Source organism: Protopterus annectens, chromosome 4.part0 (assembly GCF_019279795.1).
Source record: "Protopterus annectens isolate FY-2018-M chromosome 4.part0, PAN1.0, whole genome shotgun sequence".
Classification (NCBI taxonomy): Eukaryota; Metazoa; Chordata; order Ceratodontiformes; family Protopteridae; genus Protopterus; species Protopterus annectens.
Window position 1 is genome coordinate 296,366,057 of NC_056733.1, and position 14,186 is coordinate 296,380,242.

Genomic DNA, 14,186 nt, shown 5'->3' on the forward strand with positions numbered 1-14,186 from the left:
AAAAAAATAGATAAAATTCAATTTCCTTGTGGGTCTACCTTAATACAGTATTTAGATAATCTACTTCTAGCTTCTGATTCCTACCCTAGCTGTAGGCAATACACTATTTTTTTTCATAAAAAATTAGCAGAACTAGGATTTAAAGTTAATAAAGCAAAATTGCAGTTGTAGAAACTACAAGATGTTATGTGATCCTATCTCGCCTACATTCTGTACTGATGGGCTCAGAGCCGATCCCTCGGCTCCGACTCGGCACGCTTATGCTATAGAGGGAGGCCTCTTATTGGCTGAGCTATTTTTTATCCCAGGATGCACCACCACTAATCCCCCAGATCTCGTTTGCCGCTTACAAGCTTAGACATGGTCTCAACTTGGCTGGGCTAAGTACTATTTATTTAGGCTTTTTCCTGTCAGAAATTTGCTTACTTTGAACCCAAAAGCTGTTTTAACAGCTATTGTTGTCATACGAGTGTGTATTGAACAGTTCTGTTGAGAAATTCTTGTTTTTTTCGTCAGGGAAGGTTTCCCGTTTTAGTTAGAGGGGCCTTCCCCTGTTGCTTTTTGCTATTAGTGTTTCTTTCCTGGGTCAAGTACCCGTTTAAGTTAGAGGGTCTTGACTCTCTCTTTCTCTGTGTTTGTTCAACTGTATTGTGTGTAAAAAAAAAAAAAACAAAACTTTATTCTTTTTGTTTTTGTTCTTAACTATTAAGTTTTGTTGTATTTCTCTTTAGACAGGTACTGTTTTCTAAATTAGTTATGTCCAAAGAGCATAGACCCTCCGGGTTTAAAAAGTGCACGAGGTGTGGTTATAAGATGTCCATAACGGACGACCACTCCTCGTGCGTCTATTGCTTAGGCGCCAAGCACCTACAAGAATCATGTAGCGTGTGTCACACCTTCTCATCAAGGGTCCTCCAGGAGAGGAAAAACAAATTAATCCTTAAGGGGTTAATCAAGCCATTCTTCGAGGAAGCTTTATCTTCGTCATCCTCTCCTTCAAAAAAGAAGAAAGCGTCGGCTCTGACCAGTCAGTCGGAACCGACTGCCAAAAAACCTAGGCAGACTTCTCCATCAGCTCCACGGACTTCGGAGCTGAGGGCGGAACGGTCTGCCTCGATGCCTCCAGCCTCGACCCCTCTGGTTTCGGAGCTGAGGACTGGGGCATCGAGAGGCGGGTCACCTTCATTGGCTCCACTGATATTGGAGCCGATGAGGGTTGCCGGCTCAGACTCTTCCCCTTCGGAGCCGAAGTCCTTATCGGCACCGAGGGAAATTGCCTTGACATCTCTCTCGGAGCCGATAGTGGTAGAATCCATTCGGAGCCGGTCCCCTAGTCCTTTGGAGCCGATGGAGAAATCGGTTTGGACCCGATCGATATCGTCCAGGTCATCCAAGATGTCTGATTCGGACATCGACAGGGTGCTCCTTAGACTCTTCCAGTCTCCGGTGTTCCAAAAGCTAGTTTCGGCTCCAGCCCATTCGGCTTCGGAGCCGATGGTCCACCTCCCTACTTTGGTTCCTCCTCCAACAGCCTCGGCACTGTTGGAGCCGGTGCTGGTGGAACCGGTGGAGGTTTTAGGGTCGGGCCCGACCCTTACTCCAACTCCGGCTCTTGGGTCGGAGTTCAGTACACGGACTTCTTCCGTCGGCCCCGGGGGGGATGCTTCAGGATTGATGTTTTCGGTCCCAAGTCTCCCTCTTGGTGCATCGGCAGCAGGAGTGGCGTCTACTGTCGTGGCCACGGAGGTGGGACCCTCCCAGGATTCTGGTGGTCCTGCCTTCAGGGCTATGAGGAGTGCGTTAGCCAAATCATCTTTGGCTACCTCCACGGTCTCCCCAGCTCCTTCCCTGCATACCGAGACTGGGTCTTTGGCAGTCCCCCTGTCCGTAAACAGCGGAGCCCCGGGGCCTGAGGTTACCCCCACAGGGGTTTACCCCCCTCCTGGAGGTCCTTCTGAAGCCTCTTCGGAAGAACCCCCCAGGAAAAGATCGTGCAAGAGGAAGCACGTTGACTCCCCAAATGAGTCTCTTACATCAGACACTGATCTCGATGATGCAGAGGGGTCCCCTAAGTTGTCCTCGGATGATGTCTCTTTTGCAGACATCCTGGAAGCCCTTAAACAACGAGGCGGCTGGCAGTCCAAACCCCCTTCTGCTGATGAGTCGGTGTTCCTTAAGGCCTTCGGGGCTCAGCCCTCCGCCTCCTGGGTGTCTCCGCCCTTCGATGAGCTCTTGGATTTGATCTGTCGAAGGGCGTGGGAACACCCAGACTCTGTGGAACCGGTGCCTGCTCGTCCGAATAAGTTCCTCTCGGCAGCCCCTGAAAAGAATTTCTAACCAAAGGTGTGGCTGTAGATGCTTTGGTGGTGGCATCTGCTACCCAGCAAGATGTAGCAGAGGCTTGACGTCCGTCCATCCTCCTAATAAGGAGTCTAGGAGCATGGGTCGGTACCGAAAGCGCACCCTAAGTTCAGCGGCCTTTACATTAAGGTCCTTGAACTACCTTACGCACTTTACTAGATTTCAGAGGGATCTGATTAAAGAACTATCCGATACCCTCTTGGGTAACCTGCCTGAGGAGCTGGCCCAGACGGTTGGCTCTCAGCTGGCTACATTGTCGTCCATTTCAAACTCGTCCATGAGGCTCATTTCTTATGCGGCCGAAGGGGCGAGTAGAGCGGCGGGTACAGGCCTTCCTCTACGGAGACAAGCCTGGCTCCGCCTGTGTCATTTCGCGGAGGCCTTTAAGTCTTCCTTTGCCGATGCCCCCTTTGATGGGTCCTCCCTGTTTGGACCCAAGGTAAAGGACACACTGACCCGCTGCGAACAGGAGGGTAAGACTCTGACTGCCGTAGGGGCACGATTTTCCACTCCCTTTCAGCCTTATCCCAAGGCTAAAAGAGGAGGGAAAATGTGGTTCCGTAGATCTCAGAAGCCTTACCCCTCTCAGCAGGAGGATCCCCCTTCCAGAGGCAGGGGAGGGGGAAATTCTTCCGGAAGACGCCATCCCAGAGGCGGCAGAGGCCCTCGCAACACTGGAGACCACGAGTCCTTTCGTGGCTCTTCAGCCTTTCACAGTCCCTGAGGGATTGCCCGACTGTGCAGCTCCGGAGCCAGTTGGGGGTCGTTTCTCGAAGCACCTAAAAGCCTGGGAAGATATCACTCAGGACCGATGGGTGCTTCGAATTATCGCCGGAGGTTACACCATCCCTTTCTCTCACTCCCCACCTCAGTCCAGGAAAATCCCGGACCCGACACCCAGTCAACGGGATACTGCAGCCTCAGAAGTTTCAAAGCTGCTGCAAAAAGGAGTCATCCAACCGGTCCCCGCAGACCAGATCAGATTAGGGACTTACTCAAGATTCTTTTTGGTGCCAAAAAAGACCAGGGACTTGAGGCCCATTTTGGACCTCAGCATTCTAAACCGTTCAGTCAGAAAGTCCAAGTTCCGAATGGTCACCCTACAAACCATTCTCCCATTGCTGGAGAAAGGTGTTTGGATGTGCTCCATAGATCTCAAGGATGCTTATTACCATATCATGGTACATCAAGCGTCCAGGAGACATCTGCGCTTCAGCCTAGGAGGCAGTCATTTTCAGTTCCAAGGCTGCCCTTTGGTCTCACCACAGCCCCCAGGGTGTTCACCAAGTGCTTGGCAGTCGTGACTGCTCACCTGAGAAGTCTAGGATTCCAGGTGTTTCCGTATCTAGACGACTGGCTCCTAACTGCCACCTCCAAGCATCTACTACTGCGGAGCCTACAAGCCACTATATCACTGGGCAACTCCCTTGGAATCACCTTCAATTGGCCAAAGTCTGTGTTGCTGCCATCTCAATGAATAAGATTCATGGGGTAGAGATAGACTCAAACCAAATGCGGGTCTATCTACCTACAGACAGAATTCAAACCATACAGACTCAAGTTCGAGCCTTACTTCCCAGGTCCAAAGCCCCAGCCAGAATGGTCCTGCAGCTATTGAGATCCATGTCCACCATGGTTCTTCTAGTCCCCTTGGCAAGGCTGCACATGAGAATTCTCCAGTGGCTTCTTTCAGCTCAGTGGTCCTTTCAGGAACTCCCTCTCAGTCACCTCATATGGATCACGGAAACATGCAAACAGGACCTTCGCTGGTGGCTAGTGCCCTCCAATTTGGATCAGGGCCGACCCTTTGTTCCACCTCCTCCTGCGGCCACTTTGACCACGGACGCCTCCCAGATGGGGTGGGGGGGGCATTCCCTGGGCAGGTCAGTCCAAGGCAAATGGCACCCAGAAGAGACCCTACTTCATATCAACATCCTAGAAATGAGGGCGGTGCTTCTGTCCCTCCAAGCCCTCCACGATTACCTCCCTCAGGGCGTAATTGCCGTTCACTCAGACAACATGTCAGTTGTCTGGTACCTGAACAAACAGGGAGGGACCAGATCCTATCCTCTTTGCAGAGAGGCCATGAGAGTCTGGGAATGGGCAGTCTTGACCGAACGCTTTCTAGTGGCTACTCATATCCCGGGCAAGTCCAATGTGATAGCCGACAGACTGAGCAGAACCATCCTCTCTCCTCACAAATGGTCTCTGAACATGACAGTTGCAAGTCAGATTTTCAGCAGATGGGGAGTTCCGTGTTGCAACCACTTCGCGACTCCACTAAATGCGAAGTGCAAAAAATTCTTCTCCCTAACCCTGGCTCCGGGGAAGAGCCCCATGGACGCACTAGCCCGTCCTTGGCCCACCGGCTTGCTTTATGCCTTCCCCCCAGTTCCTCTCCTTCCCAGGGTGATCCAAAAGGCATCTCTCTTGGGGAGCAAAATGATCTTAGTTGCTCCTTACTGGCCTCGTCAAGTATGGTTTCCCTATCTTCGGAAATATGCTCTGGAAGGTCCATGGTTCCTGGATCAGATCCCAGACCTTTTGGTTCATCAGTCGGGACTATTCCACCAGTCCCTGCACACCTTAAAATTGACGGCTTGGCTCCTCCTCTTCCGACTATAGTCAGGAGTCATACTTTGGATCCAGAGGTTGTACACATATTATCTTCGGCCCATAAGTCTGCTACTAAGAAACTGTATTCTAGCAAATGGAAAAGATTTGCTATTTGGGCTCAACTCCGGGGCCTGGATCCCATTTCTATTCCCGTGGCAGAAGTACTAAAATTTTTAACTTCTCTTTTCAATCAAGGCTCTTCAGTCTCTACCATCAAGGTCCAATTGGCAGCGATTTCCAATTTTCACGAATCTATAAACCCACCTTTAATGAGCAACAGATTGTGTAAGACCTTCTTGAAAGGTGCTGCTCTGTTAAGACCTCCGATTTCTCATCCTGCACCTCCATGGGATCTCGATGTGGTGTTACACGCCTTAACTTCCTCCCCCTTTGAACCGGCAGCTACATGTGATCTAAAATTTCTATCATGGAAGACTGCTTTTCTGGTGGCGATTACTTCTGCCAGAAGAGTTTCAGAGCTTCAAGCTTTGTCAGTAAAACCCCGTGCACTTGGTTTTTCACAAAGACAGAGTATCTCTCAGGCCAAATCCTTCCTTTGTCCCTAAAGTTTGTTCCAGTTTCTGCTTACAACAATCGTTAGAACTTCCAGTCTTTTTTCCAAAATATTCTAACAAAGCAGAATTCATATTCCACACACTAGATGTCCACAGGCAGTTGCGTTTTTACTTAGACAAGACCAAACAAACAAGGAAAACAGATCAGTTGTTTGTATCCTTTGCAGACAATAAATTGGGCAAAGCTGTCACAAAGGTCACTATTGCCAAATGGATCAGGGACTGTATTACTCAAGCTTATTCTTATTCTAACAAAGAGCTTACCACCTCTGTTAAAGCTCATTCTACAAGGGCTATGGCTACTTCGATAGCATTTCATTCTAAGCTTGCCATTAGTGACATTTGTGCTGCGGCTACATGGTCTTCCCGCACACTTTCATTTCCCACTACAAATTGGATGTGGCATCTAGAGGACGAGCTTCATTTGGTTCCACAGTGCTCAGGAGTGTTTTCCAATGAGCCACCCAGGATTTAGGTGCTAGGGACGCTGTCCCATCAGTACAGAATGTAGGCGAGATAGGATCACATAACATCTTTTAGTTATGTACTTACCATAACTTTAGATGTTTGGGATCCATCTCCCACATTCCTAATAACCCACCCTCCTTCCCCCTTCCTTGGAGATCAGAGGATATCAGAAGGTCCGAATCCTGTTGTTTCATCTTGAAACATCTAACAATGTTATATAAACAAGTTGTGCATGTGTGCATGAATGCGGACAAACAAGATCTGGGGGATTAGTGGTGGTGCATCCTGGGATAAAAAATATCTCAGCCAATAAGAGGCCTCGCTCTATAGCATAAGCGTGCCGAGTCGGAGCCGAGGGATCGGCTCCGAGCCCATCAGTACAGAATGTAGGCGAGATTGATCCCAAACATCTAAAGTTATGGTAAGTACATAACTAAAAGTTCAGTATTTAGGACATCTCATTTCAGGAGGCTCCCAGCAAATCTTACCTTTACACATTACTGATATATAAGCAGCACCATACTCCAAAGCATTAAAACAGTTGCAGGCCTTTGTGGGACTTACAGTTTACTACTGACAATGGATTTCTAATTATGCATTAGTAGTAAAACTGCTACTAGAATTACTAAAGAAAAACACTCCTGAGCCCTTGTCCTGGCAGGAACATCATGAGCAAGGTTTTGTCCAACTAAAAACTTTACTTTCTATTTTATTTATTTATTTAAATGTGTTGACCGGGAGTGTCCGACTGGACGTGGGTCCATTTTCAGCGGAGGCCCAGGGAGAAAAGCTCCACAGTAAAATAAACAGACAGTAGTTACATTGGATTACATAGCGATTAACAATTTAACATAGAAATTACTTACAACATATTTACAGATGAAGAACATAGTACATCAGTAGACAACTAGAATCTTTATCTGTGAAGTACATAACAGGCATTAACAAATGTAACAATGAGAAGTTCCTGCTGTATAATAAGTACTAGGTCTTCCTGCTTTTAGATTACCAGATTGTTCAAAAATATTTTTTTTATTCTATTGTGAAAGAAATAAGGTAACATTAGTACTATTGGTAAAATGACGAAACAATGGTTTTAGGCCTGTTGCTTATTTCATTACAAATATTGATCCTGTAACAGCAGCAGGCCCCCACTACCTTAGGGCAGTGGCCATGACAGTGCACATAGTAGAAATAGTGGCCGCCCTAACTCTTGAGCATGAGGCTTTTGTGGCAGTTCTGCATTTTGTAAGCATCGATACTAAAAATTAAAATGTGATATTTATCTGCTACATGGTTGCCTAAATACAAATTATTTTTGCTTAATAACCCTTCTTTGCAAGTCATTAGATGTCCATCTCTTAACCCTGCTTTTTAAAGTCCTACAGCAGAGGAAGGAGAACCACATAATTGTGTTTTTGCATTTAACCAAATGTTTTCTCCTATATCAGATTTAAAAGATATCCCATTACCAAACTCTGAGTTACTTCTATTTGTAGATGGATCCTGTTTTCGAAGGGAAGAGAGCACATTATTATCAGCATTTTCAGTGTATGCAGGGAACAATGTACTATTAACAGGACAGTTTTACAGAAATGTATCTTCTCAAGTAGCTAAACCTGTAGCCATTGACTAAAGTATGTAAATTAGCAAAGAACAAAACAGTAGTAAGTTTCAGATTCACATTATGCTTATGGGATAGCTCAAGATTTTGGGATGCTTTGGAGAGAAAGAGGGTACCTGACATCAGCAGAGACCATTATTAAAAAACCCTGTTTTGTTCAAGATGGTACCTGACATCAGCAGAGACCATTATTAAAAAAGTTCATGAACTGTTGAATTCACTTTTTTACCCAGGGAAATAACTGTGGTGTAAGCTACAAATATGACTGATGAGTTTTATATTTGAAAAGGCAATAGCTTTGCAGATATGGTGGCTAGGCAAGCTGCATTGCCTTATCCTGTTCAGGCATCATTTTTGCAGCAATTGCATGAATCTAATGCACCTGTTTCTTTACAAGAATTGTTTTTTTTTTTCAAAATCAAGCTGATGACTCCAAAAATGTAAGTTGGAGCCTTGATAAATTTAGCCACTCTTTAGTGTCACTGTGGCACAACCTAGATGAGAGGCTAGTAGCCCCACACACTTTCCTGAATCAGATGGATCAAGCTTATTATGTGAGCTCTCATTTGGGGAAAAATGCATTAATAAGACACATTTTGATTGATTTGTATGCATCTTATATTTCTGAAGTCATTCAGAATTTTGTAAATAACTGTATTACTTGTTTAGAGCACAATGTATCAAAACATATTCCTGTCCCTATACAGTCTTTGAAAAAGCTGTGGAGACCTTTTGTTGTTGGCAGTGAAATTTCACTGAACTTCCACAGTCTCAGAAATTTAAATAGGTTTTGGTAATTATAGATGTGTTTTCTGGATGGGTTGACTCTTACCCTTTATGCTAGGAATGATGCAACTATAGTTGCCAAGAAAGTTTTGCAAAAGTTAATACGCAGATTTGGTGTGGTCTATATTATATGATCGAAACCTTAGGTTATCGAACACCTAAAGGTCAATCACAAAATATCAAACTCTTAAGATTGAAAATGGCCGTTTCCACACAGGGAAACAATGCCATTGGCCGAATAAAAAAAAAGTTATAAACAGAAATAAAGTGGGGGAATTTGCCCCCCACACCACTCAATGTGGGGGGCTGTGTCCCCCACACCCCCTAACTAAATATATCAACTCCGGGAGTGCTCTACAGTGGAGAAAGAAGAAAATCCACATAATGGCCAAATGACTCATTTCCCTGTGTGGAAATGGCTGTTTGCAATTTTCAGACTTCGACATTTTGTGATCGACTTTTAGGTGTTCAATAACCTAAGGTTTCAATCACTTAACAGAGAACCGATTTGGTGTTCACTGTGTATTCAGCTGGACAGAGAAACTAATTTTACAAGCCAAGTTGTACAGCAAGTATGTAAAGTTTTAAAAGTAAACATGCAGTATCATTGCTTGCACAGCCCCCAGGCATCAGGAATTTTTGAAAGAATGAATCAGATTTTAAAAACTAGACTTGCTAAATTGTTTGTAAAAAAACTGGTCTAAAATGGCCAAGAGGCATTGCCTCTAGTATTTAGTTTCTATAGTGCAGTTAGTAGTACTAGGACATATTCCCCACATGAAATTCTCATGGGAAATCTGTGAGAATGCTGGCAACATGTTTGCCCAAAAAATTGGAGCTAAAAATATTGATGAATTTGTTTGTTATTGCAAGTGTCTTTTCTCTGTTCTACACCACATACACTCCAGAGGTATAGAAGCTCAACAGCAGCTTGTTGGAAAAAAATCACAATTTTCAAAAGAGGGATGCAAAAGACATTAAAAAATCCGTTTGTAAAAATGGATGCTTCTTTGGTTTACCATCACACCATAGAAAAGATTGCATTCAGAGGGTTGTCACACATGGATCTGGGTGATGGCGTTATTTCAGGACTGAGAATCCTGACTACTTATGGGGCAGTAAAATCACTTTGGGAGTTGAGAAGACTGTCTAAATTATTAGAAATATTAAACAATGCTACTTTTGAATCAATAAATCAGGTTACAATTGAAATTACTGCCATGCACAGGGTGGTGCTGCAGAACAGAATGGCACTTTCAACCTTGCTTCTAAGGGTAGTACATGTGCCCTCATCAAAACAGAGTGCTGCTCATTTATTCCTGATAACGAAAATGCCATTCAGTCACCTAAAACATATACAGAAGGTTGCAGAGCTAACCATGCAAATGAGCCTGGTAGTGCTCAGTGAGCATGGCTACCTAATTTGTTTTCTGGGTGGAGAGAAAGTATTTTGAAATTTTTCATGTTGATTGCAATAATCATTTTTAGGTATCATTTTATTCACATACAAAAGGTTACTCGTAAAGTTTCTTGAATCTAGAAAAAGTATCAAATTGAAAAATGTGTATATAAAAATAGAGCAGACGCACTGTCACTGACCACAATTTGAAGAACAATAAAGAACAGGATAATGAGGAAAGTGTGTTAAAAAATTTTGGACAGATACATGATAGCTTGCATGGGACGGGGGTGAAACTGAAAAATATTTGGCCTGTCTTTTCATTCCGTCCTTTTTCAGACCATTTTGCTTAGCATCTGTGTAAGCATATAAGCATTGTGTATGACAAGGGCAGAAAGAAATAGAATGTGATAAATGTCTGATTGCAAATGAAAAAGTATCCACCCATTTGAAAACCTGCTGTTGTTGCCCAGTCTTTAGAAAAATATATGACTTGAATGATGCTTCACAACCACAAATGGGGGATTGTGAAGGGAAAAGTGTAAGATGGAAAAATGTGTAGTGTATGCATAATATTTTCTCATTTTGGAATCCATCTTGTTTCAAGATGGATTCTAACATCCTGGGCCTGTCTTTATTTTTCTTTTATTGCCAATGTGAATATTGCCAGCGTAGAATGTTCCAACATGGAAGATCAGAATGTGTGCCTAATAAAGAAAAGCACAGATAAGGGGTCTGCAGATTCTTAGTAAGCAAGATAACACAAAGGAGTTTTGTTTTGTTTTAACTGCTTATTGGCTATAGTGCAATACAAAATATTCTGTGTAGAAGCATTTACAGTATAAAAGAATGGAGATTATTTTGTTCATTGAGAGAGGACCTTGATTTCTTGTCTCCCATGCGTGTGTGTTCTTTACAACAAAGGAGATTATTCTACTGTGCTGAACTGTGTTGCATGAAGTTATTTTAACCATAACAGTATGAATGCTATATTGTAATGGAGAAAACACTAATCTTCAATTTTTAGTAAATTTTGTTTATACAAAAAAAACTATCCAAACCATACAATCTGAAACGGACATATTACCAAATGTACTGCACTGATAGCCAAGTAAAATAATCTGCATTTTGATAGATTCAGTCAAATGTATCAGACCTGTTACAAGGACATACAGACACACTAAAAAAAATGACAGTCAGTATGTTTTATTAACTTGCCTCCCATAATGTTGTAGGTCTATTTAGACCACAGATCTTGTCATTGTGCTTTATTTACATGTTTTCAATAAGGATGTAGGACCACATAGAGCATGGGTTTTGTAATGGGTTTGCTTGCAAGCTCCACAGTATGCCAACCCCCATCCCCAGCCTTTGGTTCATGTCATTGTAGGATAAATTGTCCTATAGACATTCCCCAGATGAGACCATAACAGACACTGTTTGTAGCAGTAGGAAATAAAATAGGGAATTTTGACAGATATACTGATAAGGCAATCATTGGGTTGGGAGAAAAATATATGCTGCTGTACATTTCTTATCAGCAATATCTTGTGCAAATACATACTTTTATCTTAAGTCATATATACCATTTAGTAAATTAAATAAAATGTTGAAATCATAAGATGTGAAATCAAAGGCTTTGATGATTCAGGCTAATTTTGCTGGCCCCTAAAATATTACATTGACATAAAAAATTCATAAAGGTTTATCCTTTACTCTGAAGTGTATGACAATCAAAGATCTTTACTTTATGTGTTGTTTTTTATTTTTTATTTATTTTTTTTTGCTTTCAGGGAGACTGCTTCCCTGTGTAGTGGATATACAAGGAGCCCTCAGCCAACTGCATCTTCAGCATCTGTAGCTGCCCGATCTCAAAGACCAAACAGCATGCAGTGGGACAAAGTGCCTGCGGTAGATGCCATGCGTAAAGCACTTACTAACATCAGCTCCACACCACAAAACTCAGGAGTCAGCTTTTATTCAGAACTAAGGAGGACTGGGTCGTCACCTGGAAACAGAGCTTTTTCTGCCAAGATTAGAAAACCATATCGGAAGTAAACTATGAACACATGGCTGGAGAGAGGAGACATTTGAGTTTGACAGTTTCCTTCCAGTAAAATCCAGTTTTATTCTTCATGAAAGGAATGCACTTTTTAAAACAAAATAAGCAAAATGGTTTTGAAAACCTGATTCTCTACATTCCGTTATGTGTGGCATTTTGGAAATTAGTCTGTGAAATAATATATATGGAGAAGAGACAATTTTTTTTTATGAGCAGAGTTTCCAGCTCAGTTTAGAAATACAATAAAATGATGTCAAATGGCCACAAACTTAATCATAAAAGATGATGTTAATAATGTCAGTATAGTCATATAAGTGACCATAGGCTAGGTATTTCATATAGTACATTGTCTTGAGATAGATACCATTTTAAAATAAAATGAATTAATTTGAAAATGAAATAAATCATATGTTAAGATAATTTATTTTCTTGATCTCTGTGCAGTTGTTTTTGTATATTTCTAGGGTTTCATATTTTAGAAATAGACCCCCTCAATCCAGGTATTTGTGTGATATATTTCCAATTTCCAATATTCCAGCGGGCAGCAGAACAATACTGCATTATTCTGGTGCAGTCCAGTGGACCTCAAAACCTAACTGCATTAGGATACAGAATACTGTGCTATTTGAATCGTTTGATAACTGGGTAAACCCACTAGGTACAACCCTGCTTTCAGAGGCAAGCCAGAAACACATTTTGGTTAAGAAACGTGCCCAGAGTCACACAACAGCAAATGGAGACTGCAAACAAATGTGGGGATCTTTGTGTCTAAGCTCACCTTGGATGAAGTCAAATGCACATGTTTTAACATAAGGCCAAATCCTGCAACATCCAGGCAGTATTGTGTAAGACCTTTGTCAAGATAGACTGTCAGTGTTGATCAGAGGACAGTGCCATGTACATTAAGACTCACCAAGTACTGAAGAACCAGTCAGTGCAAAACAAGTATTGGGAACCACCCAACCTTTTCACATCCTGATATACTGAGTCCTGTTTCAAAAAATAGGCATTTAACCATATGCTGCTTTGACAGTTTGGATGTGTATTCTATTTTCCTGTACTTTTCCTCTAAATAGGGGGCAACATAACTGTAAAAGAAAGAGATATCTGTTTTGCAAAGTACCATTTTCTCCCCTTTCTCCATGTTTGTGCCAACTTAAAGTTCATTTATAAAAGTATGGTGGAATGTAAGGGTGGAATTCTCACAGGGGAATATGCAGGGGGCAGTTTCCCTTCATAAAAACATAATTTCTTCTTCTTTATGAGACATGCAGTTCCCATTTCTATATAGTTTGTTATAAGGTGGACTATAGATGGATTTGGTGCAGTAATGTGGGTACTTGATGAGTTTTGTCTCCAATAGGGTAGGTTTTGTGGAACTGTGGAAGGTCCTGAAATCACATTCAGTGAACAAGTTATAACTAAGAAAACTTGAAACACAAACCCTGTAAAACAATTGCTACAAGAACAAGTGAAGAATGCCAGATATAAACGAGGTTCATGGTGCAAATGTAGATGATGAAAATAAATACACTGAAAACAGATAGACAAAAAAATAAACAGATGTGCTGTTTGACTGCAATACATTTCAGTGCCATAATAAAACCACCAAATCAACAGCAAGCAGCTGTGCACATCTGTTACCAAGCTATAAATCAGAATGCCATATTGCATCAAAAGTTTAAAAAAAATGTCCTATGAAAAATGCAGAAAAATATAATTTATACTACAATATCTATGTAATGCTGCATCATGGAACTAGCACAAATATAGTCTATACACATGCAACACATGCATGAAGCATACAAATACCTGTGGAATGCCAAATGTATATCATGAGAAAGCAATCATTATAAACATATTTTAGTACATATACACCTCATTACCCATACAGGTGAGAATCTTGCACAGTTCAGAATACAGCCTATTATCATAAGAACTCAGTTAAGTCAACCAGTAAGATCTTAGTGTAAGATAATCAGCATACCTGCTGGTTTATTGCAAAGATCACTGCCTTTCATTTATCAGCAACCACATGTATGCAGACATGTTACGTGCAGTCATAATGTTTATATCAATGATTAGTTTAGTTTAGTTTACTGTGCAGAAACACTGAAACTGCCTTCATTGATTTGGGTTCATCAAACATCCACATCACTGCCTCACACTTCTGAATCATGGGCAATCGCAAGAGCCCACAATCAACTGATGCAAGCTGCTGATACCACAGTGCTTTAGCAATTTTCTCTTCCCAAGTGAAAAAAATGAAATAAATGATTTACATGAGGTGTCCCC

The 14,186-nt window shown here is 42.2% G+C and overlaps 1 protein-coding gene across 1 annotated transcript in view; it reads left to right on the forward strand.

Annotated features, from left to right (window-relative positions):
* Positions 1–12,298, forward strand: part of LOC122800247 (coiled-coil domain-containing protein 157-like) — a 257,664-nt gene extending 245,366 nt beyond the window's left edge. The window contains exon 6 of the mRNA XM_044069738.1: positions 11,623–12,298. Within this exon, the coding sequence (XP_043925673.1) occupies positions 11,623–11,887 (265 nt within the window). The 3' untranslated portion in view covers positions 11,888–12,298. The remainder of the gene's footprint in view (positions 1–11,622) is intronic.
* Positions 12,299–14,186: the final 1,888 nt, after the last annotated feature.